Consider the following 25,831-nt stretch of genomic DNA (forward strand, 5'->3'; position numbering starts at 1 on the left):
GAAAAGAGAAAGAGAGAGAAGAGAAATGGTTTAGTGTATGTTCGTGAGTATGCGCTGTTGGGTAATGTTTTTGACGGCTGGGATGATATCTGTTGATTTCACGGTTAAGAATGTGCCACGTGGATTGTTGTACCAGCTAAAGAAGACGCGTCGACACGTGCTGCTTCGCGGAAAGAGAGGGTGGTGGCGCTGTCACACGCGCGTTGTGGAGTGCGTGGATGTTACTCTCGTGTTCTGTTGTTGGTCTTTCAAGTTCAATGTTATGGCTTCTTTCTTTCTTGTTGTTTTTGTGGCTGTTAGTGAAGCTTGAGGTCAACTTTGTTGGTCAAATACTTTGCATTTTAGGAAGAATTGAAAGTCTTTTTTTTTTTTTTTTTCTCAATAAAAAATCTATTTAATCATAATATTATTATCTTCGGTCTTGATTACAAGGTTGGGCATCGGTTCAGATTGGTTCAGGTTCAAACCTCTAAATTAGTTCAACCAACGCATGATGGATGAAACTCTTAACAAAATTATATTAAATATCAGTTTTTCGGGTTGGACATTAACATACTTGTCTTTTTAAATCATTAGTCCAAATCAACTTTTTTTTTTTAATTTCCCCTCATTTTTTTCTGGTCAAAAGCTTCGTTTGAATAATGTTCGAAAAAATTAAAAAAAATCTAAATTTTTAGAATGAGAAGAAATTGAATTATCAAAAAATAAACTCAAGCATTATATTCAATAGGGAAATGTTAACCGATGCCCCTGGGGCACTGGTTAACATTTCCCTATTGGGGTCATGTTAACCGGTGGGGGCACCGGTTAACATGACCCTATACAATAAAGATCCAAAAGCATAAACGATCAATCAACCAACTTAAAAACATAGCACTAACACATCAAGATGTTGAAGATTTTCGACCATCATCAAACATATCTTGTCGTTGATGAAGGACATTGATCTAGCATTAGCAAAATACAAAAAGAACATAGATCTAGCTCTCAACAACCACAACCCAAACATTTTGTGGGTTAGCAAAACAATCATGAAAGCTTATTATGAGAGGATGGTGTGGTGGTTGAGAGAGAACTTTTGTTGAGTGATGGAGAATGAAGATATGTTAGGGGAAGGAGAAGAATGTAAGATGCAGAGAGAGATAGTGATAGAGAAGGATCTAGAGCTAGGGTTGTTTCGTTTGACGTTTTAGGTTTTTTGTGGTGCATAAGGCCTATCATTTAACACACATATGGTTTGGTTGGGTTCGATCATTGACGGAAGAAGAAAAAAAAACCACCCGACCTGAACCGACGTAATCTGCAAATCCAAAAAAGACCACCCATTGGATCCAAAGACCGGACATAATCAGCATGTTAGCACTTCAATCCATGTGGGTCGGTCGATTATGTTCGGATCGGTCAATTATGCCTAACCCTAGTCTTGATCATAGGAAACATAAAATCATGTTTTGTGGTTTTAAATATATTGAGGTTAAGTGAATTTAGATGTGAGAAAGTCATTGTGAGTGCATTTATGTATTTTAAAAACAAAAATGAAAGAGAAAATATGAATAAGATGATAGAGATAAACACAAATTCACAATGACTTTCCTATCTTAAAGTTAATGGATTCGGATCCGGTCTAAATACGTGATCAAATTGCACCAAAGCGAACAAAAGGACAACAACACTAACAGCTTCGCCAAGAGGCAACGGCGACCGGTTAAAAAAAGACCTCATTTTCGGGAGGTTTGGCTGTACAAAATGACGTGAAACAATGCTTAAAAGTGGGACAAGAAGACTTCAACCGGACGAGAAAGCTCGAGCAAAAAGAATGGAAGAGCACCGAAGTCTGATACTAAGCCACTAAAGTAGCAAGAAGACAAAGAAGGAGAAAAGGAGAGGGATTGATGGCGACCTCATATTGTGTTAGGTTTGGTCGTCGTCACAAATATAAAAAACAATGAAACCCTAAAAGAGAGGGTGAATCGCAAAATGCCAAAATAAAAAATGAGTTAGGAATTCGAGTTCAATTTCATTCTTCCTGCTTTTTTTTTTCTTCATCTACACAACTCTAATTATTATAGTTTTTGAGACAATAATTATCAGATTTTGGCCAGTTCGGACTTACAGCTTCTTAATTTCCAACTCCCTGTTGGTAGATATTTGGAGCTTGTTTTCTCTGTAGATGATGTTGCTTCAATTTTCCCTTTGTGGATTGGATATCTTTTCGAAACTCTATGTTTAAGTGCTTGGACATTTGATTTTCTTACCTTGAAGGATTTCTTTGATTCACGGTCTTTAAGATGGTTTTTGCTCTCCACCCAGCAACTTTTACTCGCACCCTGCAGCCATGCCGAAAATGCCCATGCGCTAGTTAACTTGCGCAAGTGTAGGTTTCTGCGCAAGTTAACTTACGCAACACAACTTAAGTGGCGCAAGGATACTTTTTCAAATTATTTTTATTAACTTATTCGAAATTATTTTGTTTATTTTAACTTTATTCAAATTATGTTATTTTCTTAACTTTATTAACTTTATTCAAAATTATTTTATTAAATTTATTTTGAAATTATTTTTTTTACATTAATCTAAATTATTTTCTTAATTTTATTCTAAATTATTGATTCAATATTATTCTTTATATTAATACAAATATAAATAAAGGTAAATACAATACAAATATAAATAAAGGTAAATACAACAAATATAAAACAAAGGAACAAAATTGAGGCATAAATAATCTCTCATTTTATTAATAATTCATAAATTACATTACAATAATTCATATGATAAAAAGTAATCGACTTATTCACTAAATCTACTTATTTTATCCTTCTTGGGGTAAAAAGTGAACAATCTTCGTGGGGTAAAATAGTGAGCAACCTTCTTGGGGAAAATACATCATCAACCCTTGGGCTAAATTTAAAGCTGTTTTTTTTACCACACGAAGTTCTTTTTACCCACGGTAAAAAGTTTCTGCGGTTAAAAAAACAGGTTCAAAAATTATCCCAAGGGTCGATCATTTCCCCAAGTCGGCTACTCACTATTTTAGCCCGACGAAAATTGATCACCTTTTACCCCAAAGAGAATATTGAAAAGAAAAAGAAGAAAGAAGAGAAATAGAGGGAGAGAGTGATGAGGGGGAGAAAGTGAGATGGTGTGAGGAATTAGGGAAATATGTAGATGTATTTATAGGTAGAAATGGTAGTATATGTGGTAAATACCATTAATGTGGTCAAAAAACGTGTAAAATTTGGTAGAAAACGTGTGGATTGAATGTTGAAACATTGACCACAGACCAAAAAAACGTTTGTTCTTCAGTTCTGACCACCGTCCAACGTGCGTGACTTAACTCACGCATGACTTACAACGTGCGTGACTTAACTCACACATTGCTTACAACGTGCGTGACTTAAGTCACGCATTGCTTACAACGCGCGTTAGTTAAGTCACGCTGCGTGACTTAACTAACGCAAGGGTATATTTGGAAGCAGTGCAGGGTGCGAGTAAAAGTTGCTGGGTGGAGAGCAAAATTCCTTTAAGACTTTGTTGTGGTGGTAGTATTTTTGGCTTATTTCCCACTTTTTTTTCTTTTTACATTGGATTTAGATATTAGGCCCACAAATTATCTTTGTTTTCCTTTTTCTTTCTAATAATACTCTTCTTTGATATAATCAATCTTGCAAATTCTAAGTTGGAAAGGTGATACATGTTTATATTTAATTTATTTAGACATTCTTATGGTTACAAAAACTCATTTAGGTATATTTTTTAAAAGAGGAAAAATACAAGTAGTAGTAGTAGTAATAATAATAATAATAATAATAATAATAATAATAATAATAATAATAATAATAATAATAATAGGAAAACTTAATAATAATAATAATTAATAATAGTGATTGTAGCTATTTATTTTTAAGTTAATAAGAAACAAAGGAATATCTTAGTATATAAATTAGGATGGGAATGAAAATAAATATTAATTTAATGGTTCAATGAAAAGTTCATGTATCCATTTTTTTTTTACAAATGGTTCATGTATCCATTGTATTCCTATAATACTTCAATTCGTCTTATATCAATTTTTAAAAGAAAAAATATCAATTTTATTTCCTTCGTATTATCTAATATGTGTTAGAGGGATCTAAACAATATTCATTCATATTAGACATATTGGTTGTATGAAAAAGAGATCTCGAATGAACACAATATCTATGTTTTTTTATTCCATTTTAGATGGATGACTTAATTGATTCGTTGTCCTCAACTAGAAATGCTTCCATGATACCATTTCGGGGTGTGTGTGTGTGGGTGGGTGGCGGGTGGAGGGATTATGTGATAATTCAGTCTTGATTTTATAATTTATGCAAATTCAACTGTTGAATAGTTTCGGTGAATAAATTTCACAACTCAGAAGAACAAATCAAATACAATGATTCAAGGATTTTTCAGTAGTTCACAATATTATTGCAAATTCTAAATTGGAAAGCTGATACACGTTTTATTTAATTTAATTAGGTATACTTATGGTTACAAGAACTAATCCTTGTAGCAACAACAACGTAAATATTGGTTAAGGTAAACAATACGAGTTCCACCCTTTTCAAAGCCTTTGTCTATGCAATCTTGATTGCACTTTGAATCATTTATCCAATCTTCTATGCAAACATATCCTGGAGGATCTGGAAGATAAATAGGTGCCGTTTCTGCAATCAATAGAAACTTAAGTCAATACGGGTAAGGAAAACCATATGTTGCATTAAATATTTATGCAGCAAATCAATAGTATAAGGCTTTGTTGAAACAAATTAGCGTTGATCACCTAAATAGGAAACACACACTTTACAAATTTAAAAATATCTGAAAAAAATACAATAATAGGTTTAAACTTTTACTCGTCCTTAACAACTAAAGTTTTTTTTTTTTTTTTTTGTAATTAGTAGACTATGAAAACAAATAGATAGAACAATATAAATTTATATTTTGAGTTTGAAAATTTTATCATAAATACAATTAAATAGTCAAGAATAACATTTTTCCATTACCTGAGAGCGAAATTGCAGCATGAAATAATATGAATAAAAGAAAAAGTTGATGGATGCGAAAGGCCATCGTAAAAGATTTCACCTTATGATTTATTTTTCGTGATACCTTATACTAACATGTTTGTTCAATATATATAATGACATTTCGTAATTTTTTTTTTTGACATTTCGTAATTTTATATATTATTGTTTGTATTAATAAAAATACATTTGACTTTTACATTTTTGAAAATATTGATTACTAGTCAAAGAAAAATTTTGAGTTAATATTAGTGCCATCACTATTAATATTATTTTCACTTCCCCAAAATAATTCTTAAAAAAGGGGGAAAATAAGAGTTAATATTATCTTCCTTCAAAAAAAAAAAGAGTTAATATTATCTTTTTCTAGAGGATCAATTATTATGAATATCATTAATACTATAACAATATGTTTTTTAACATTAAAATAAAAAATAAAAAAATCAAATAATATTTGTTTTTTATTGATAGTGTAACAATATGTTTTTAGTTGATTATATTTAGGGGTGTGCATGGTTTAAAAACCAAACCAAATCAAATATTGATTTTGGTTTGACTCTTGAAACCGCATCTCCAAAAATTGGTCTTCTGGAACATACCAATTTGGATATGGGTCGGATCCAGTTAGGATCCATTTTGAAACCGGTTTTCCATCAAACCCGATTTGTAATAAAAATCAATTTTCATGCATATTTGTTTTAAATCCGGTCTATTTGTTTTCATTTTTACCGACATATTTTTTTTGGTTACATCGATATTTTTCTTTGGCAACAACAATTATTAGACTTTTTCACTAAAAAAACTAAATATTAGACTTTGTTTTATGAAGACCGGATACTCTAAAATGGAGACGTATCTGTATCGGATACGTATCAGATACCGACACTCCACGGTTACTTGCGGATACGTACCCAAGAAGTATCAGAATTAATTATTTTAATTTAAAAAAAAGATTTGATCGGATACTATGATACTCCACATATTCACAAAGATACGTATCTCATAAAAATAAAGAGTAAAAAAGTGAGACAATGTTGTGTAAATTCACTGGAAGTGTATATGATTCAATTTTATAGGAAAACTTTACATTTTTATTTTATTTTGATCACATGTATTATTTTTTAAAAATTATGACTTTTATAATAATATAATAAATTAATGAAGAGTAATCAATGCTGATTTTCTTCGAGTATTTTACATGAATATAAGTTTTAATATAAAATTTTTGTTGACATATATTAGCCATATCATATCTTAAATTTTTACAATTCCACGTATCTGTATCATATCATACCCGTATCTCGTATCGGGCATCGTAGAACATTATTTATAGGTTTAATTGATCATTCGGTCCTTTAACTTATTTCTTTTTTTCTTTTCAAAATGGTTCATTAACTAAAAAAACGTATCAAAGTGGTCCTTAAAGTTTTCTACCGTTAGAGGTTTTGGTCCTCTCTCTTATCACGTTAGAGGTTTTGGTCCTCTCTCTTATCACCTTAACCATAAATGTCTAAGTTGGACTAACATTAAAAGCAGTCCACCATATACCTTATTAATTTTTATAAATTTTAACCATTTGATTTTTAAAAAAGAGCAATGTTAGATATTCAGATCTGTTGTAATTTTTTTTTCCTTTTCTTGATCTTCTTCCATCATCTCTTCATCATCTTCATTAACTTCATCAAAAATGGAGAAATTCATCACCTTCAAACACAAATTCAAAAAATCAAAAATTAAAAACTTAAACACATAAAATCAAACCAAACAAGTTAATGAATCCCCACGAGATAAAATTCTAAAATTCCATAAAACCAAAATATAATTCAATCCTATCACCTTTCTTCTTTCCTGTTTCTGCTTCTTCTTCACGTAATTTCATCCACAGAGACATATATCAAAACCAAATTTCAGAACGAGATCATTTATGTTTAGAAATAAAAATTTAATAACCAAAATTGAAGAAAGAAACCACGAGTTTGAATCTAATTAACTATGTTATATTCTGATAGATCAGGAAAGTGCATGAAATATACAAATAATCACCTCGTCAAAAACATCAAAAAATTTATGCAGTATAATGTTCCAGATCGAAAAATTTATGCAGTATAATCTTCTCCAAATGTATAGAGCAGAATTCATTTGGTTCTGGCATTAGACATGCGGAGGAGCTTCACATGTTGTCAGCATGCTGAAAGCAACATACCAAATTTCTTAAAGTTGACATTATGGAAGTTATTGTATTCTGACTTAATTTTTATACTATTATTGATTTGATATTACTTTACTGTTCAATTTCATGTTTATCAATTACTTCAATAGTTTGACATTAAAACAATGCACAAAATACGATTTTTGCATGAATCGGTATTGGACCGAGAGAAATACATGAGACACAAGGAGACTTTAAGTGCATGTATTAAATACATTAAATATATTGGATAAATGCACATGAAAATTCATTGTGGGTTTGTCAGAACTAGAAAACTTAGTTATATAGTAGAACGTAGACACTCATTCCACTCCAAAATAAAAGTTATATCATGCATGCATATATGTGTGTGTGATACATAAAAGGATTTTAAGCACAACATAATCCACATCCATCCATATTTGCAATCTTGAGAATGAGTTTTGGAAGCAAAGAGAAATTGAAAGGCGTAAGCTTGAGTTCATCGGCTGAAAGCAAGATGAACACCAACAAAGAGACGGAGAAGACACTTGCTCAGTATGGTGTAGATGCTGAGCTTCTTGCCGAGTTTGAGCAATCTAGAGTTTATGGCAAATCATTTGACTACTCAAAGACTATTCTTGATCCTCCCAGGTTAGTTTCTGAGGAGAAAATGATTACATATTTGTCTAGAATCCAAAGGGGTGGCTTTATCCAACCCTTTGGTTGTCTGGTAGTAATTGAAGAATCCACATTTAGAATCATAGGTTACAGTGAAAATTGCTTTCAATTGTTAGGTGGTTTTGGTTCAGAACATTATATGGGTCTAATTGGTGTTGATGCCACAGCACTGTTCACTCCTCCTTCAGGGTCTTCCCTAGTAAAAGCTGTGGCTTCCAGGGAAATTTCACGTTTGAACCCTATTTGGGTCCATGCAAGGACTACAGAGAAGCCATTTTATGCCATACTGCATAGGATTGATGTTGGGGTTTTGATTGATTTGGAGCCTGCAAGGTCTAGTGGTCCTGCCTTGTCACTCTCGGGGACATTTCAATCACAGAAGATGGCTGTTAGTGCAATTTCAAGGCTGCAATCTTGTCGTCGGGAAGACATTAGTTTGTTGTGTGATACCGTTGTTGAGGAAGTTCAAAAGCTTACTGGATATGAAAGGGTTATGATTTATAAATTTCATGACGATGATCACGGTGAGGTTGTATCTGAGATCAGGAGATCTGATTTAGAGTCTTATTTGGGGTTACATTATCCTGCCATAGATGTCCCTCAAGCTGCTCGGTTTTTGTTCAAACAAAATCGAGTCAGGTTGATTTATGATTGCCATGCAAAGCCGGTTAAGGTCATTCAGAGTCATGAACTAAAACAACCTCTTTGCTTGGTTAATTCAACCCTTAGGTCACCACATGACTGTCACAAACAGTACATGGCTAACATGGGCTCAATTGCCTCTCTTGTGATGGCGGTTGTCATAAATGAAAAGGATACAACCAGGCTTTGGGGTTTACTAGTTTGTCATCACACTTCACCACACCATGTGTCTTTCCCGGTTCGCCATGCTTGTGAGTTTGTAATGCAGACTTTTGGAATGCAGCTTTACATGGAGATTCAATTGGCCTCGCAGATGGCAGAGAAGAGAATTCTTAAAACACAAACCATGTTGTGTGACATGCTCCTACGCGATGCACCATTTGGCATTATGACTCAATCCCCAAGTATCATGGATCTTGTGAAGTGTGATGGGGCTGCCTTGTATTATGATGAAAACTGTTGGTTGTTAGGCATAACCCCAACTAAATTACAGGTGAAAGACATTGCAGAATGGCTACTTAGTAATTATAGCGACTCAACAGGTTTGACCACTGAAAGTTTGGTCGACGCTGGTTATCCAGGAGCTACTTTGTTGGGGGATGCTGTTTGTGGCATGGCCTCGGCACGAATCAACCCAAGGCATATCTTGTTCTGGTTCAGGTCTCACACTTCTAAGGAAATACAATGGGGAGGAGCCAAGCACCATCCAGCTGATAAGGATGATGGAGGAAAAATGAACCCAAGAACATCGTTTAAGGCTTTTCGCGAAGTACTTAAAAGTAAAAGTTTGCCTTGGGAAATATCAGAAATCAACGCAATTCACTCGTTGCAACTAATCATGCAAGTTTTATTCCAAGACACAGACAATACTTGTCCAAAGACTCTAAAAGATTTTGAGAAAAGTGACGCTCCAATCGGAGGGTCGCATGAAATCAGTTCAATAGCACTTGAAATGGTGAGACTAATTGAAACAGCAGCAGTCCCAATATTTGGGGTTGATTCGGACGGCCTGATCAACGGATGGAATGCTAAAATTGCTGAATTGACAGGTCTTCAGACCAGTGAAGCTATGGGAAAATCCCTACGAAATGAAGTTGTACATGTGGACTCACGTGAAACTCTGACAAATATTCTGCGAAGAGCTTTGCAAGGTAAACCAGTTCTTGTAGAATAAATTATAGTAAATCTAGAATCTTAACATTGTTAAATTGATCAAATATCTTTCTCTATTCATGGTTTGAATAAATTAATTTGTTGTGTTTGCTAGCAGCTAATGTGGCCATATATTAGAATTTGTTTTCGCCATGATGTTTTAAAATATTCAAATCATGAAACAAACCATCTCTGATTTTCACTCTAAATCCTGCCATTGTTGAAAAATTTAGAGTTTGTTCTTCATTTAGTTTTATATTTTTGTTTTTGAAGAAAAATTCAGTATATAATAGGATATATATATATATATATATATATATATATATATATATATATATATATATATATATATATATTGATTAATAATGCTATTTTCAGGTCAAGATAACAAAAATGTTGAGCTGAAAATAAATCGTTTTGTGCTTCATCAAGAAAAGGAAGTTGTATATCTCATGGTCAGTTCCTGCACAAGTAGAGACTGCACAAATGCTATTGTTGGGGTATGCTTTGTAGGTCAAGACATCACTTTTGAAAAAGTGATTCTAAAGAAATTCATCAAGTTGGAAGGCGATTACAAAGCTATCATGCATAGTCTTAATCCGCTGATTCCACCAATATTCGCTTCTGATGAGAACGCTTGCTGCTCTGAATGGAATGTAGCCATGGAAAGGGTAACCGGATGGAAAAAAGATGAGATCATAGGGAAAATGCTTCTTGGTGAAATTTTTGGAAGTTTTTGTCGATTGAAAGGTCAAGATGCACTAACCGATTTTATGATTTTACTGTATCACGGAATAAGTGGCCAAGATTCTGAGAAGTCGCCATTCGGATTTTATGATAGAAATGGAAAGTTTATAGAGACTTATATAACAACAAACAAAAGGACAGATGCCGGTGGAGATATAATCGGTTGTTTCTGCTTCTTGCAGATTGTGACGGAAGATTTGAATCAACCCTCTCAAGGACACAGGTCTAAATGCAGAGAAAGGATCTCGGAATCTAAGGAGTTAGCTTACATACTTCAAGAGATGAAGAATCCTTTAAATGGTATCCGATTCACACACAAACTTTTGGAAAATACAGGCATATCCGAAAACCAGAAACAACTTCTTGACACTAGCGAAGCTTGTGAAAGACAAATAATGGCGATTATTGAGGATACAAATTTAGGAAGTATCAACGAAGGGTAAGTGTTCTTGTTTCATTTTAACATTAATGAATTATATGTTTGAGCTGTACCTTCTTTTCTTCACTTCTTATTTTCGACGTTCAAAATATCAGTTTTATAAATGTTACATGCATACTTGCAATCAAGTCTAACTATATTTTGACACATCTTATTCTAAAAAAAAACTAGCAGCACTTGGCAGCTAAACATGGAAGAATTTCTTCTAGGAAATATTTTAGATGCCGTTGTTAGTCAAGTCATGATGCTGATAAAAGGAAAGGACTTACAGCTGTTTCACGAAATACCCGACAAAATCCAAACACTTTCTCTTTACGGCGATCAAATTAGACTTCAGATGGTCTTGTCTGACATTTTGCACAACATAATTAGCCATACACCGTCTCCAAACGGTTGGATAGAAATGAAGATTACACCTGGTTTAAAAATAATACAAGATGGGAATGAGTTTATCCATTTAAAGTTCAGGTACAGCAACCATGAATTTATTTTCGTTCAATCATCGTTTAAAGTTGGTTAATTTGTTTTCTGTTACATTTCCCTTTCAGTGATGTGTTTGGCATATATTATACTTTCTTGATTTCTTCCGTCTATCGAAGAAAATATCAAAGTTAGATTATTATGTAGACTAGATGCTTAAATTATCGTATTTTTTACGCAGAATGATACATTCTGGTCAAGGACTTCCTTCTGCCATTTTACACGATATGTTTTACGGCGAGAATCAATGGACTACACAAGAAGGTTTAGGGCTATATATGTCGAGGAAAATCCTTAGTAGGATGAATGGTGATGTCCACTATGTAAGAGAACAAAATAAGTGCTATTTCCTCATTGACCTTGAACTAAGAACAAGAAAAGAAAGGCAAAGGAATTTGAAAACAGAGACAAGCATGCTAAGCATAAGGGATGTGGAGGGTCATCTGTAAACAAGTTTCTAATCTAGCTTTAAAACATTGTATTCTCCTTGTTCAAAATATATGCCTTAATATTGAAGTTGAAAACACTAGTATAAAAGGCATGGAAAATGTGTTATAAATATTGTATTCTCCTTCCCCAAAAAATGAGCAATGACATCAGATTTGATTTATTATTATCACTATTTATTATTATTATTATTATTATTATTATTATTATTATTATTATTATTATTATTATTATTATTATTATTATTATTGAAGTTTAAAAGTTGATTCATAAAATATATAGTATTAGCAGTGAATAGTAAATCAATTGGAGAAAAGCAACAAACTTCTCAAGGTGCACACAACTGAGAAGGACAGGTCCTGAAATTTTAACATTTATTGGCTGATCATTCAAGCTAAATAAATTCAAAGAGGAATAATTAATGACAGAAAAAAATACTCAAAAGTCAAAAGTATGCTCAAAGTAAATGAATATCTTAAACTTTCTTACCCTAAAAAAATAGATTAAGTAAACAATAAAATCAAAACAAGTTCATATCAATGCTGTGCAATCCAAAGTTGCCCCTTATTGCTCATTCTGAGATAAAAAGGAAATATCTTGCCACTCAAACACTTCAGGTTGATTAATCCATTCATATTCTTGTTGATTATCAAGTTGAGTATCCCATTCTTCAGCAACCAGATCATCCAACTCCACAATCTCACCATGTTGATTAGCCCATTCCTTAGGTTCAGCCATTAGATCAGCCAAATCCACAACTTCACCAATTTTGTTTGTTGATGAAACAGGAGGCAAACTAGCATGATCAGTGAATCCACAGTCTCATTAATAATATCATCAAGTGGCTTCAAAGGATCATCAGAGCTATATGGCATTTGAACCAGTTCACTTATATCATAAACTTGCTTCAAATGATCATCAAGGGTATACTGCCTTTGAGGAGTGTCATGCAAGGCACTAGTTTGATCACCTTGGTGCATAGTTTTCAATCTTGGCATTTACAATAGCAGTGAAGGCTTTGAGTTGCTTCCCATCCATGTTAATGAAACATGGATCCCAAGATGGATACTTGTTCTTCACAATCTCTTTGTGCACTATGGAAATCTCAGCTTCAATCTTATTCTTCTTATTTGCAAAATAGTCTTTCACATCAAAGATCTTTGTAGTTGTACCCTCAATCATTTGTTGCTCATATTTTTCAAGCATGGACCGTACAATTGTCGAATCTTGTGGCGTAGTCATTGGTCTACCATCACCATCACCATCACCATCATATACAATCAAGCAAGCTTCAACTCCAAACTTGTTAGAAAATTCAGAAACTTTTCCGAGCTAATTTCAGAAAGCTAATCTCTTGAAAATTCAGAAACTCTTTTTGCCAATCTCTTGCTTCTATGATTGAAAGCTAATTTCCGAGCTCTTTCATCTTGAATGTGTTTCAAAGTTAATTTTCCACGTAGACGACCCATTTCTACAAATTAAAATGAAAAAGTTGTTAATAAAAAATAACTTGGTGGAACAAATTAAAACAGAAACTATGTTAGGCTCTAATTCTCTTGGTATTTCGTTATGAACTTAATTTAATGGTTTAAATGTGTCATTAGTCCCTGCACTTTCATTAGATTTTGGCATTGGTCCCTGCACTTTCATTAGATTTTGGAATTGGTCCCTGCATTTTTTTTGTTTGGCATTGGTCCCTGCACTTTGTAAAAATATTGGTATTGGTCCCTCTGTTAATTTTCTGTTAAAAAAAAAAAACACAACTAACGGAGTGCCACGTGGCCATTTCATGCCACGTGACACCAATACCAATAATTTTACATAGTGCAGGGACCAATACCAATATTTTTACAAAGTGCAGGGACCAATACCAATAGTTTTATGTTTTTTTTTTTAACAGAAAGTTAACAGAGGGACCAATACCAATATATTTACAAAGTGCAGGGACCAATTCCAAACAAAAAAAAGTGTAGGGACCAATGCCAAAATCTTATGAAAGTGCAGGGACTAAAGACATATTTAAGCCTAATTTAATTGCACAAAATCACTTTTTTTTCTTAAAGTAATTTGTATTATTTAGAAAACCCTCTAAAAGGAATTTGTATTATTTAGAACTCGATAAATACAATTAAAAACATATATTAACTTTGAAGAATTAATATAAACCCTATAAAATCTTCCTCCAATACAATTTTTCAGTTTCCCCCAAAATATGAGGATTTTGTATTATTTAAAAAACTAAAACTTACAAAGCCTTCCCCTCCCAAAACACTTCATGTGTTTCTTCCTTCTTAAACAAAGCTCTCACCTCCCTTCTCCTCGAACTCGCAAACAAAGCCTTAAGTGCTGTTTGAGAGGGGGGTTTATGAAGGTTTAGGAGAGAGGGTTTGGGATGGTTAAGTCTATATTTGAATATATATTAGATATTTTATAAGAATTAAAAGAAAATCATTACTAGTAACATTATTTACAAAAAGGAAGATTGAGACATTCAAAACTTAGGAACTAAGAATCAATATTATAACGATCTTGCACACATAAAAAAGGCTGGAATATAAAATACTCAAATACAATAACAACAAATCATCAAGAAACTCATCAAAACCATAAAAACAATCAAAGCAATATAATAAAGAAAAAACAAGAAAATGAAACAACAAATTCTCAAACGCAATAACAAAGAAAGTTGTATCAAGGTTCTTACCTTTCACAGTGTGGTTGACTCTCAAACTGCTTGTGATGCTCTATTGCAGCAAGATTCAGCCAAAAAGGTAATGTTAGGCTTTGTTTGCGAGTTTTAAGGGGAAGGAAAGGAAAGGCTAAGGAGGGGAAGGAAAGGAAAGGGAGGGAGGGGAGAAAGGAGGGAAAACCTTCCCCTTGTTTAGGAGTTAAAGAAACCAACAAGAAAAGGAAATGGAGGGTTTATGTTATAATTTTACAATTTTACCCTTTTTTCTCTTAAAATCAATACATTTTGTTATACTTTGTAATTTATCTTGAAATTTATTCAAAATAATTTATCTCATAAAAAACAAATTATTACGATCTATTTTAAAAAAAATACAGCTTATTTATAAAAAAAATTATTACGATCTCTTTTTTAAAAAACAACTTATTCAAAACAGCTTCTTTATACAAAATATCTTACTACGGTCTCTTTTTTAAAAAACAGATTATCTCATGAAAAACAAATTATTACGATCTCTTTTTAAAAAACAGCTTATTAAAAACAACTTATTTATACAAAACAACTTATTACGACCTCTTTTCAAAAAACAGCTTATTCAAAACAACTTATTTATACAAAACAACTTATTACGATATTTTTTTCAAAAAACAACTTATTTATCCAAAACAGCTTATTACGACCTCAATTCAAAAAACAGCTTATTCAAAACAGCTTATTTATACAAAAACAACTTATTACGATCTCTTTTTCAAAAACAGCTTATTTATACAAAACAACTTATTACGATCTCTTTTTCAAAAACAACTTATTTATATATAACAGCTTATTACGACCTCTTTTTCATAAACAACTTATTCAAAACAGCTTATTTATACAAAAACAACTTATTACGATCTCTTTTTCAAAAACAGCTTATTTATACAAAACAACTTATTACGATCTCTTTTTCAAAAACAACTTATTTATATAAAACAGCTTGTTACGACCTCTTTTTCATAAACAACTTATTGAAAACAACTTATTTATACAAAAATAACTTATTACAACCTCATTTCAAAAAACAGCTTATTCAAAACAGCTTATTTATACAAAACAACTTATTACGATCTCTTTTTCAAAAACAGCTTATTCAAAACAAATTATTTATACAAAACAACTTATTACGACTTCATTTCAAAAAACAGCTTATTCAAAACAGCTTATTTATACAAAACAACTTATTACGATCCCTTTTCAAAAAACAACTTGCTCAAAACAGCTTATTTATGCAAAACCACTTATTACAACCTCTTTTTCAAAAACAGCTTATTCAAAACAACTTATTTATCTAAAATAGCTTATTACGATCTCTTTTTCAAAAACAACTTATTCAAAACAACTTATTTATCTAAAATAGCTTATTACGATCTCTTTTTCAAAAACAACTTATTTATGTAAAACAACTTGTTACAGTCTCTTTTTCAAAAACAACTTATTCAAAACAACTTATTTTGCAAAACAACTTATTTTTTGGAAACTACTTATTTTGCAAAACAACTTATTCAAAAGCTGTTTTTGAAAAAGAGGTCGTAATAAGCTGTTTTGCATAAATAAGTTGTTTTTTTGAAAAGAGGTCATAATAAGTTGTTTTGTATAAATAAGTTGTTTTCAATAAGCTGTTTTTGAAAAAGAGGTTGTAATAAGTTGTTTTGTATAAATAAGCTGTTTTGAATAAGTTATTTTTTGAAATGAGGTCGTAATAAGTTGTTTTGTATAAATAAGCTATTTTGAATAAGTTGCTTTTGAAAAAGAGATCGTAATAAGTTGTTTTTGTATAAATAAGCTGTTTTTTGAAAAGAGGACGTAATAAGCTGTTTTGCATAAATAAGTTGTTTTGAACAAGCTGTTTTTGAAAAAGAGATCGTAATAAGTTGTTCTGTATAAATAAGTTGTTCTGTATAAATAAGTTGTTTTTTGAAAAGAGGTCGTAATAAGTTGTTTTCTATAAATAAGCTGTTTTTGAAAAAGAGATCGTAATAAGTTGTTTTGCATAGATAAGCTGTTTAGTATTAGCTGTTTTTGAAAAAGAGATCGTAATAAACTGTTTTGTATAAATAAGCCGTTTTGCATAGATAAGCTGTTTTGTATAAGTTGTTTTTGAAAAAGAGGTCGTAATAAGCTGTTTTGTATAAATGAGCTGTTTTGAATAAGCTGTTTTTGAAAAAGAGGTCGTAATAAGTTGTTTTGCATAGATAAGCTGTTTTGTATAAGCTGTTTTTGAAAAAGAGATCGTAATAAGCTGTTTTGAATAAGCTATTTTTGAAAAAGAGGTCGTAATAAGTTGTTTTGCATAGATAAGCTGTTTTGTATAAGTTGTTTTTCAAAAAGAGGTCGTAATAAGTTGTTTTGTATAAATAAGCTGTTTTGAATAAGCTGTTTTTGAAAAAGAGGTCGTAATAAGCTGTTTTGAATAAGCTATTTTTGAAAAAAGAGATCGTAATAAGCTGTTTTGCTTAAAAAAGCTGTTTTGAATAAGTTGTTTTGAATAATCTGTTTTGAATAAGATGTCACAAGAGATCTTATTTGGCATAAACAGGTACCGTTGAAGGTTTCTATTCTTGCTTGGAGATTGCTGAGAGACAGACTTCCAACAAAAAATAATCTTTTTCGGCGTGGTATTATTCAAGCGGACAATTTACAGTGTGTGGCGGGGTGTGAGACAGAAGAATCGATATTGCATTTATTCCTTCATTGTGAATTTTTTGGTTCCTTGTGGCAGCATGTCAGGCTTTGGATTGGAACTTCAGGTGCTGACCCTCAAAATATTCATGATCACTTTATCCAATTTATTCATTCCAGAGGTCATTCTCGGACATGTATATCTTTTCTTCAGCTTGTCTGGCTTGTGTGCATCTGGCTAGTTTGGACCGAACGTAATAACAGGATATTTAATAACATCCAAACTCCCATAGATCAAATTATGGAAAAGGTTAAACAGCATTCCTTTTGGTGGTTGAAAGCAAACAACACCACTTTTGTTTTTGGTTCCCATAGATGGTGGTCGGACCCTCTGACATGTTTGGGTATCGGCTGACCTTTGTTTTTGTTTTTGTTAGACAGTTTGTAACCTTTTGTGGTACCTCAAGTATACATTGTGCTAAAGTGTACCACCGTTATTGTTAATATATCTCATTTTGATTTCTTCAAAAAAAGAAAAAACAAGAAAATGTTACAATAAATTCTCAAATGCAATAACAGAGAAAGTTGTATCAAGGTTCTTACCTTTCATAGTGTGGTTGACTCTGAAATTGCATGTGATGCTCTTTTTTTTTTTTTTTTTGGTTTCAGCATGTGATGCTCTGTTGTAGCAAGATTCAGCCAAAAAGGTAATGTTAAGGTTTTTCATTTTACCGAAGAATAGGTAATGTTTGAATCGACACTTAACAAAGTGTGAATTTATAGGTGGTGAGTATTTCTATTTTTTTAGAATGTTTTAACGAACGAGCTGAGCCTTTTATTTTCGAAAATATATCTATCAAAATAAAGTGGGAATATATAGAATCAATATTTTTTTGATAAAAAATCTATAATTTTTTTGTTACCATTGGAAATAAACTTCGATATTTATTTATTTATTTATAAAAGTTTACCACAAAATTTTCTTTGATAAAATAGAGACTTTTCTAAAAGTTTGCTTTAACAGCAAACAAGTTAATTTGTTCTTACACTTGATTTAACAGTGGTAGTGTAAACTGAACAAATGAGCAGACTCTTTAGGATTTCTAAGATATCAACCTTAAAGTTAAAATCCTAAATGTTTTGCGCTATTTGATTTTGACAGAGATTTAACACAGAAAAATATCATAGTCTTGTAACATATACTTATAGGATATTTTATTAACATAATTTTGCCGTTTCATATCCTTAATTCTTTTTTTTTTTTTGCATTCCCATGCATTGTACCCGCACTACGCATCCGGACTTCATAATATGATGTCATTTAGAAATAACCCTTAACTTAAAAAAAATTATGTGTATCCGCAAAGCATCATAATTAATTTTAAAACTACAAAAAAAAAAAAAGCTTAATCGGATACTTATATAACATTTTATTAACGTAACTTATCCGTATCATACCCATCGAACGAACGTATCCCAGTTTCGTAGTATGAATTTTTTTTTTTTGAGAGAAAAATAGCAAAGTTTCATAGTATGATGTCATTTAGAAATAACCCTTAACATTATAGCTAGGGGTGTTCGCGGTCCGGTTTGGATCGGTTTTGAGGTAAAAAATCAACCAATCCAAAATAAAAATCTTGTGCGGTTCGGTTTGGTTTGGATGATTATGTTAAAAAAATCCGAACCGATCCGATCCAAATATATGCGGTTTAATTTGGATCGGTTTTTGGATATCCAAAGTGCAACATGTAAATTTTTTATTAATATTAATATTACTCATACACAGTAAAATAATAGGTTTGATACAAAATATGACACAAATTTATTAAAAAAGATAACATTACACAATGAAAATGATTGATTATATTTGAAATAGATGAAGTACTAATAATATAGATTAAACTAATGCAATATATAAGATTAAATACCAATAAGAAATATATTGATGCAATATATAATACTAATAAAATAATAAATAAGTTTAAAATTTTACTTTTGCGGTTCGGTTTGGTTCGGTTCGGTTTTAAAAGGCAATCCGAAATCCGATCCGATCATAGCGGTTTTTCCAAAATAACATCCAAACGCATCCAAAAATATTCAGTTTCTTGCGGTTTTCGGTTTTTTTGGATCGGTTTGCGGTTTTATTTTGGATCGGTTTGGATTTGAACACCCCTAATTATAGCTCCGAAAATTTGCCCAACAGTTGAGGAAAAGACAATTTCAAATGGAGAGAATCAATCAATTTCCCCTTTAGTGTTTCAACATTAAGAAATGATAAAATAAAATAAATTTAAATTCTTTTAGCCTTAATTCATTTAATAAAAGTAAAATTTATTTACTGCATAAGTTTTTTGTAACAAAATTTGTTCAATGGATGTTTTAGATTTTTTAAGAAGACCGAAGAAAAAAATAAACAATTATATATTTATTTCCTAAAAGAACATAGAAACAGTACAAATTAAAAAAAAAAAAAAAGGAATGAATAATCTATGCTGTTTTTATTATTTGTCTAGCTAACATTAAAATTTGACATCATTAAGAAGTAATTAACATTCTCATCTTAAGCTGAGGTATTCCAGTACTGTAAATTAAGTGTATGTAAAATGGATTAGAACCCATGAAAAACTGAAGGGCAGAATAAATATGCTGCAACTGATAAATACTTGAAGAAAAAATGTAGTATAGCCGTAGACATTCCTAAAGAAGAGTATTATCTTTTTTCTTTTTTTTTTTTGAAATGGGAATAATTTCATTAAGCCGAATTCGCCAATAAGTCAAAAGATACAACCGCAGAAATACAAGATGGAGTCTCTTCGACCCAAACATTCTGAATTGCAAGAAAGAGTATTTGGCCAAGTAATGAGCAGCTTGATTCGCCACCCTTCTAACATGAGTGAAAGTAATAGAATTCAAACTAGAGCTTAATTTGACACAATCTTCTGCTAATGTTTCCAAGTAAACTGATACAAGGTGCTTGTCTTTGATTGCATAATCACATTGCTAGAGTCTGATTCTGCTTGTATGTTCAAGAACAATAGCTCCTTTGCAAATTTGCGACCCTTCAACATTGCCATTGCTTCTGCGACGTCTGAATTGGGTAGGATTGGCAAGCACCAACAACCTGTTGCTGACACAAAACCTTGAACGTCTCTTATTACCACAGCAAGACCCCATTTTCCATCATCGGATGGACCTGCAGCATCTACATTCATTTTATAGGAGCCCGCAGACGGGAGACACCATCTGATATTTGAAGCTGGTATTGGAACTGACTGGTTCTGCGATTGCAACAAATCATTTTGAGCACTGTTATAATTGCAGACCGCTTTGATAGCACTTTTATAGCATTCAGATGCACTACGAATTTCAATTCCCTCAGAACATCTCTTATTTCTAATCCTCCAGATTTCATAACAAATGAACAGCACCACTTGACTCACATCAGCCACTTCATTAATAATAATATGTTTCAAGTTCCAACCAATCCAAAAATGACTCAGCATAACTATTATTACTGCTAAAATTCACGCCTAAATGAGATGCAAGCCACACAGATCTCACCCACTCACAGTTCATAAATAAATGCTCAACGGTCTCATTGCGCTCATTATAAAAACAACAAAGAGGACTGCACTGAATACCTATATTAAAAAGAGCCAATCTAACCGGAATTCGATCATGTAGGATACGCCACATCAGATGCACATGCTTTGGTATAGTCCGCAATTTCCAGAGCTTAGACCAGACTTGGCTGTGTTGCAGCATAATGGACTGATTAGATTGTTGCACTGATTTCCTATGCTTCAGAAAGTGATACACTGATTTTACAGAAAATTCATTTGCCTGATACTTGAAGAAAAAATGTAGTATGGATGTAAATATGTTTTACTCTTGAATTGTCTGAGCCTTCAAGTCCATATCTTTGCCTCCCCTTTGAAAGGCAAATTTTGGTAGAACTCTAGCATACTGAGCAGCAGAATCAACTACATTGCCTAGTCCGGTTGATAAATCATTATCATTTTACTAACGCCAAAGAAGGATTCATTTGTGAGTAACATCACAAGTTTTTCATTTGTCATCACATCCCATAAACGATCACCGGCTAGAATATGGCAACTTTCCTTTACTGACTTTGGGTAGTGGAATTATCCATGGTTTCAACTTTCAAGTCAAGTATCTATCTCCTGGTGGTGGACAAGAAACCAGGTTACACTTCAACAAAGATTAACAAGAAACTTAATATGGATTATAAGCATTAAGTAAACACACTAAGCTAGGGCAGTAAAGGAGAGAATAAGATAGGGGACATTGAAAAATTTATGGGATGCTCCACATTAATCCTGAAATGTTTAACAAACAAATTTGGCTAAGATTTGTATCAAGTATAATTCATCAAAAATATCATTCTTAATAAGCATATAAGTAAATAAGAAAACTGTAACATCTTTATATATACATTAAAATATATAATTTGATTACTATGCACCGACAATATAAAAAATTGCAACACAGAAATTTTTAACCTCTGCAATTTGCAGAGTTGAAGCATATGGAAGATATAGCGTTTGAGACCAAGGGGCAGAACATGTTTAATTTAATGCAAGATGAGGGTCTCTATATGGGAAGTCTATGACGTTTTTGTTTTAGGTATTTTATCCAAACATTGTTCTGACAGAGTGCTAATTTTGCTGTTGTTTAATGAATTTGCTTTTTCGAAAACACACACACACGCAGACATTTGTATGGGGTTGGAATTTTAGTGAAATATGTTTAGTCTGAATTCAGCACAAAAACCAGGACAAATTATATCAGATAAATGGTCATAGGAAAAAAATTAAACAAACTGATCTGTCAACAAAAGATAATGTTATATGAAAACATTATATCAAGGAATAATGTTATATCAAGACCCAATTTATAGAGTCACTGCATCATTATACTTTATATATTAGATTTGATTTGATTAGAACAAATTTATGCTTATCAAAATCTAAAGATTCAGAATTGATAATTCAAAAAAATTCAATAAAGGCATACCCACGGACCTTGACACTGAAAACAATCTCAAGAGCACGAGTTTCTTCAGTACTCTTGACTTACTCAGATCCATCATTACTGTGTCTTCCACCATTACCTGCATGAACTCCTACAATCTCATTTTCCAATTTTTAAAAGCAATCGGTACAGCCAGTTGTCTTTTCCACATATTCTTTTCAGACAAACTTGATTCTGTTCCATCGCCTCAATCAAAACTGAATGAAGATGTCTCTGGCAGTGGCAGTCATTGACAACATATGAAGCCATCACACTCTAAGAAGATGGAATGAAAAAATTTGTTGTGCATGTTTGCTTCTCTGACATCTCATGAACTGCAGGTAGCAAATGGTTTTGGATCAGGACTGTCTAATTTACCTCCATCTTCACTATCACGTTCCATCACAACAGAGGCCATGTTCTGCATTGGCTCATTCAACCTTGGTGGTATTTGGTGAGTGGTGCGTTCATTTCAGAAAAATTAGACCTCAAAACTGCAAATTCACCCTTACAAGGATTTCTTTTATTACTAGCAGCAAATTGATGCATAACTACAGATTATTTGAGATGGTAACCCCCGCTTGAAAATATCTAATAGAAAGATCATATGTAACCATATTTACAGAAATTCCTTGAATGCAATCCAATCCAATTATCAAATATATTCAATGAGTTGCATGCCCCTTTTCCTAAAACTGTAGACAAATTCAGGAACATTTTCGTGTTTATCTACAGAACATGTTTATAGATACGGTAATGACATATGCGATGCACCTCAGCAATATAAATTATGATGGAAATGCATCAATGGGAACTTCATGACCATGCTTGAACATTTGTCCCAATGTTTTCAAAACCATGGATCTCTGCCCACAACTCCAGTAAGCTTTGTACATTATCCACAATGTTTTCTTGGTGCGATGCATGTTAACGCTATCCATTTCCTCAAGGACATTTTGCATTTCTCTAAGGTTCTTTTGTGAACCATACATGACCAGCTTAGAATGATACAAGGAGTAGCACATTCTCCACCCTGCAATTACAGAACGTCTGGTGAATTTTTCAAGGCTTTCTATCGCATTGTTCCGAAAATAAGCTGTAATTATGCACCTCATAATACCCATGGTCGTAACAACGGTTCTGCGCTCAAATGCCTCATTTATTGCATTATCCATTTCCTCTAAACAGTTTCCCTCGGCATAAAGCTTAATCAACAACACATTTAACCATGGCCTGTATTCTTTTTCAGGGATCAACTTTAACAACGCCTTTACTTTATTCATTTTATCTGCATCAGAACTTTTGCAATAGGCACATATCATAACCCTGATAATCGTCATGTCATTTACATTATCCCTTACCAGCGAATATATCTTTTCCATCTTCTCCAGATTACCCATGTGTGCATAACCACGAATCATCAACAGGTAAGTTTTCATATTAGGCTCAACAGGGCCTGAATTTAACACTTGAAAAACTCTCTCCATATCACTCCACATCCAAGTGGAGATGTATCCACCAATTAAATAATTATACGTGGATATATTAGGTGCGAGGGGTAACTCACTCATCTCCTTGAATGTTGCTTCCATGTGATCAATGAGCATCAAGCGACCAAAAACAGATATAACAATATTGTACGTAGCAACAGAAGGAAAGCAAGTTGGATCCTTTTTAATGTCGAGAAACAAAGAGTAGCATTTATCAGAAAGACCATTGAACATATAAGCACCCATTAGTGCATTGTAAGTGCTGGTTATCTTCACACCCTTAAATTCTGCCTCCTTAAATAGCTCAACAGCAAGATCAATATTTCTAGATCTTCCTGCCGCTTTAATGCCCTTTGAATACTCATGTGCATGCATGGAATTCCTGCAAGCATCAGAAAAAGATACCTTTCGCTTCCTTCTCCAATTAATCACCTGAAAGTTGATTTTTTTAACAACATAAGGCGTAAGTAACATTTATTTACTTTAAAACAATGTTGCTAAATAGAAGCTACAGGGCTATGTTACCAGAATTTAAACAAATCGCTATTGGTTCCTATTCAGGGCCTGTTTAGATAAACAACTTATTTGCAGCTTATAGCACAAGCACTTATCATGATAAGCCCTTACGTATACACTCACATGAACTATTTTTATAGCAACCGATAAAATAAAGTTGAATTTTTTTTGTATATGTTACAAGCTGTTTTCCCAAGTTATCTTGAAGAATATAACAAAAATAAGTTCAAAAATGTCATTAGTTGTTTTCAAAAGTTCTTCCAAACAATCTCACAAAACTTATGCCAGTATATAAGGTCAAATAAGCCAATACATACAAGCCCTTAGTATTAAAACCCTGTTTGAATAAATGGCTTAATTTGCAGCTTATAGCATAAGCCCTTATCATGTTCAGCCCTTATGGTTTCAATAATACAAAATATAAAACTAAATTATTTTGGTATAAGCAATAAACTGTTTTAATAAACTAACTTGGTGATCCAATGAAAATAAGCCGAAAACAGCTTATGAACATAATCAGCCAATCCAAACAGTCTAAAATAAGTTAATCAATTGCAATGTATAATAATGGAATTAGAACAAACTACAATTACATTACTTTGAAGGATGTGAATAAAATTACCTCAAGTAAAAGGGAAGGTTTTGAATTCAATTGATTCAAAAGTTGAATATAAAAAGGGTGAGATCCAATCAAAAATTCAGAATTCTCATCCAAAATAGACGTAACCCTAACAGAATCAGAAGCTACACGAATCAAATCTTTCGTCAAAATTGCGACTTTATCCTCTTGATTTGGAGGTTTGAACAATGAAACAAGGTCTAAAACTTGGTTTGGTATTTGTTCGATGGATTCTGGATATGTTGAAGGTTTGAGAAATGAAACTAGGTCTAAGACCTTGTTTGGATTTTGCGGCGTATTGGAATTTGAATATCGTTTGATGAATGTGGGATTCGAAAGGGTATGCAATTCGTTGAATCTGGAAGATTTTGATGCTTTCGAAGTGAATCTCCAAAAATGTTTCATTGTTGATGGTGAAGGATTTTGCTAGGGTTTTGCAGAGAGAGATTAAAACCCAAGATGTGAGAGAGAAAAGGAAAAGAATTGTGTTGTGCAGGGACGGAACTTGGTTATATTAAAACCCAAGCGGCTCGCTGTCGTGTTTTTTTTACAATAAAAGTAAAAAAATGTAAAACTAGAACCATGACCCAAAATATTAAAACCCAAAATGTGAGAGAGAGGGAAAAGAATTGTGTTGTGCAGGGACGGAACTAGGTTATACGATAAAAGTAAAATATAAATGTAAAACTAGAACCATGACCCGTGCTGACGCACGAGTCTTATTATTTTCATGTAGAAACTCACAATGTTGCCTAAGTCAATATTATATCATAGCAGAATAAGTCATAATAATTATAACAATAAGTCGTAAAACATAGAGAGTACAAAATTTATGATACATTTCAAGACATGAATCATAGGAATAGAAGACTTTAATTCTGTTAAATAATAGAAAGTACACAACCTAGGGAAAATTGTCAGGCATAAATAATTAACAATGAAGAAGTTTAATTTCGGTCAATCCTTCTAAGTACACAATTTAGGATACATTGCGAAAAACTTCGTGATAAATTACA

At 32.5% G+C, this 25,831-nt stretch overlaps 2 protein-coding genes and 1 pseudogene across 5 annotated transcripts; 1 reads left to right on the top strand and 2 right to left on the bottom strand.

The window, feature by feature from the left end:
• The first annotated feature begins 7,013 nt into the window (after positions 1–7,013).
• On the top strand, positions 7,014–11,854 carry LOC146946545 (phytochrome E-like). 2 transcript variants are annotated; one of them, XM_085744573.1, is made up of 4 exons: positions 7,014–9,695; positions 10,075–10,882; positions 11,057–11,350; positions 11,544–11,854. In XM_085744573.1, exons 1-4 carry the CDS (start codon positions 7,679–7,681, stop codon positions 11,809–11,811), a joined length of 3,387 nt encoding a protein of 1,128 aa, XP_085600699.1. In that variant the 5' UTR covers positions 7,014–7,678; the 3' UTR covers positions 11,812–11,854. The 2 variants fall into 2 exon arrangements, with proteins under 2 accessions (XP_085600699.1, XP_085600700.1); XM_085744574.1 differs by lacking the exons at positions 11,057–11,350; positions 11,544–11,854 and having other exon boundaries at positions 10,075–10,886.
• Positions 11,855–11,981: 127 nt separating this feature from the next.
• Positions 11,982–13,278, bottom strand: LOC146946546 (agamous-like MADS-box protein AGL82; annotated as a pseudogene).
• A 6,572-nt stretch (positions 13,279–19,850) lies between these two features.
• LOC146946547 (pentatricopeptide repeat-containing protein At2g30780-like) lies at positions 19,851–25,300 on the bottom strand. Of its 3 annotated transcripts, none has more exons than XR_015026764.1 (3): positions 24,819–25,300; positions 22,202–24,112; positions 19,851–21,340 (listed from the first exon to the last, which is right to left on the bottom strand). XR_015026764.1 is itself a non-coding variant. In XM_085744575.1 (2 exons), the coding sequence occupies exons 1-2, from the start codon at positions 25,218–25,220 to the stop codon at positions 22,979–22,981; spliced, it is 1,536 nt and encodes a 511-aa protein (XP_085600701.1). In that variant the 5' UTR covers positions 25,221–25,300; the 3' UTR covers positions 22,006–22,978. The 3 variants fall into 3 exon arrangements, 1 of the variants encoding a protein (XP_085600701.1); XR_015026765.1 differs by having other exon boundaries at positions 22,194–24,112; XM_085744575.1 differs by lacking the exon at positions 19,851–21,340 and having other exon boundaries at positions 22,006–24,112.
• Positions 25,301–25,831: the final 531 nt, after the last annotated feature.

The sequence above is a fragment of the Medicago sativa genome, chromosome 2, assembly GCF_051527215.1.
Source record: "Medicago sativa cultivar Bolivia chromosome 2, Bolivia_mono, whole genome shotgun sequence".
NCBI lineage: Eukaryota > Viridiplantae > Streptophyta > Magnoliopsida > Fabales > Fabaceae > Medicago > Medicago sativa.

What these genes read in the sequence shown, in the direction of transcription:
- LOC146946545 (XM_085744573.1), top strand. Translation starts at nt 7,679, where the DNA reads ATGAGTTTTGGAAGCAAAGAGAAATTGAAAGGCGTAAGCTTGAGTTCA. An exon ending in TCTGCGAAGAGCTTTGCAAG is followed by an intron (nt 9,696 to 10,074) that starts GTAAACCAGTTC and finishes TGCTATTTTCAG; the next exon opens with GTCAAGATAACAAAAATGTT. An exon ending in TTTATCCATTTAAAGTTCAG is followed by an intron (nt 11,351 to 11,543) that starts GTACAGCAACCA and finishes TTTTTTACGCAG; the next exon opens with AATGATACATTCTGGTCAAG.
- LOC146946547 (XM_085744575.1), bottom strand. Translation starts at nt 25,220, where the DNA reads ATGAAACATTTTTGGAGATTCACTTCGAAAGCATCAAAATCTTCCAGA. An exon ending in AACCTTCCCTTTTACTTGAG is followed by an intron (nt 24,113 to 24,818) that starts GTAATTTTATTC and finishes ATCAACTTTCAG; the next exon opens with GTGATTAATTGGAGAAGGAA.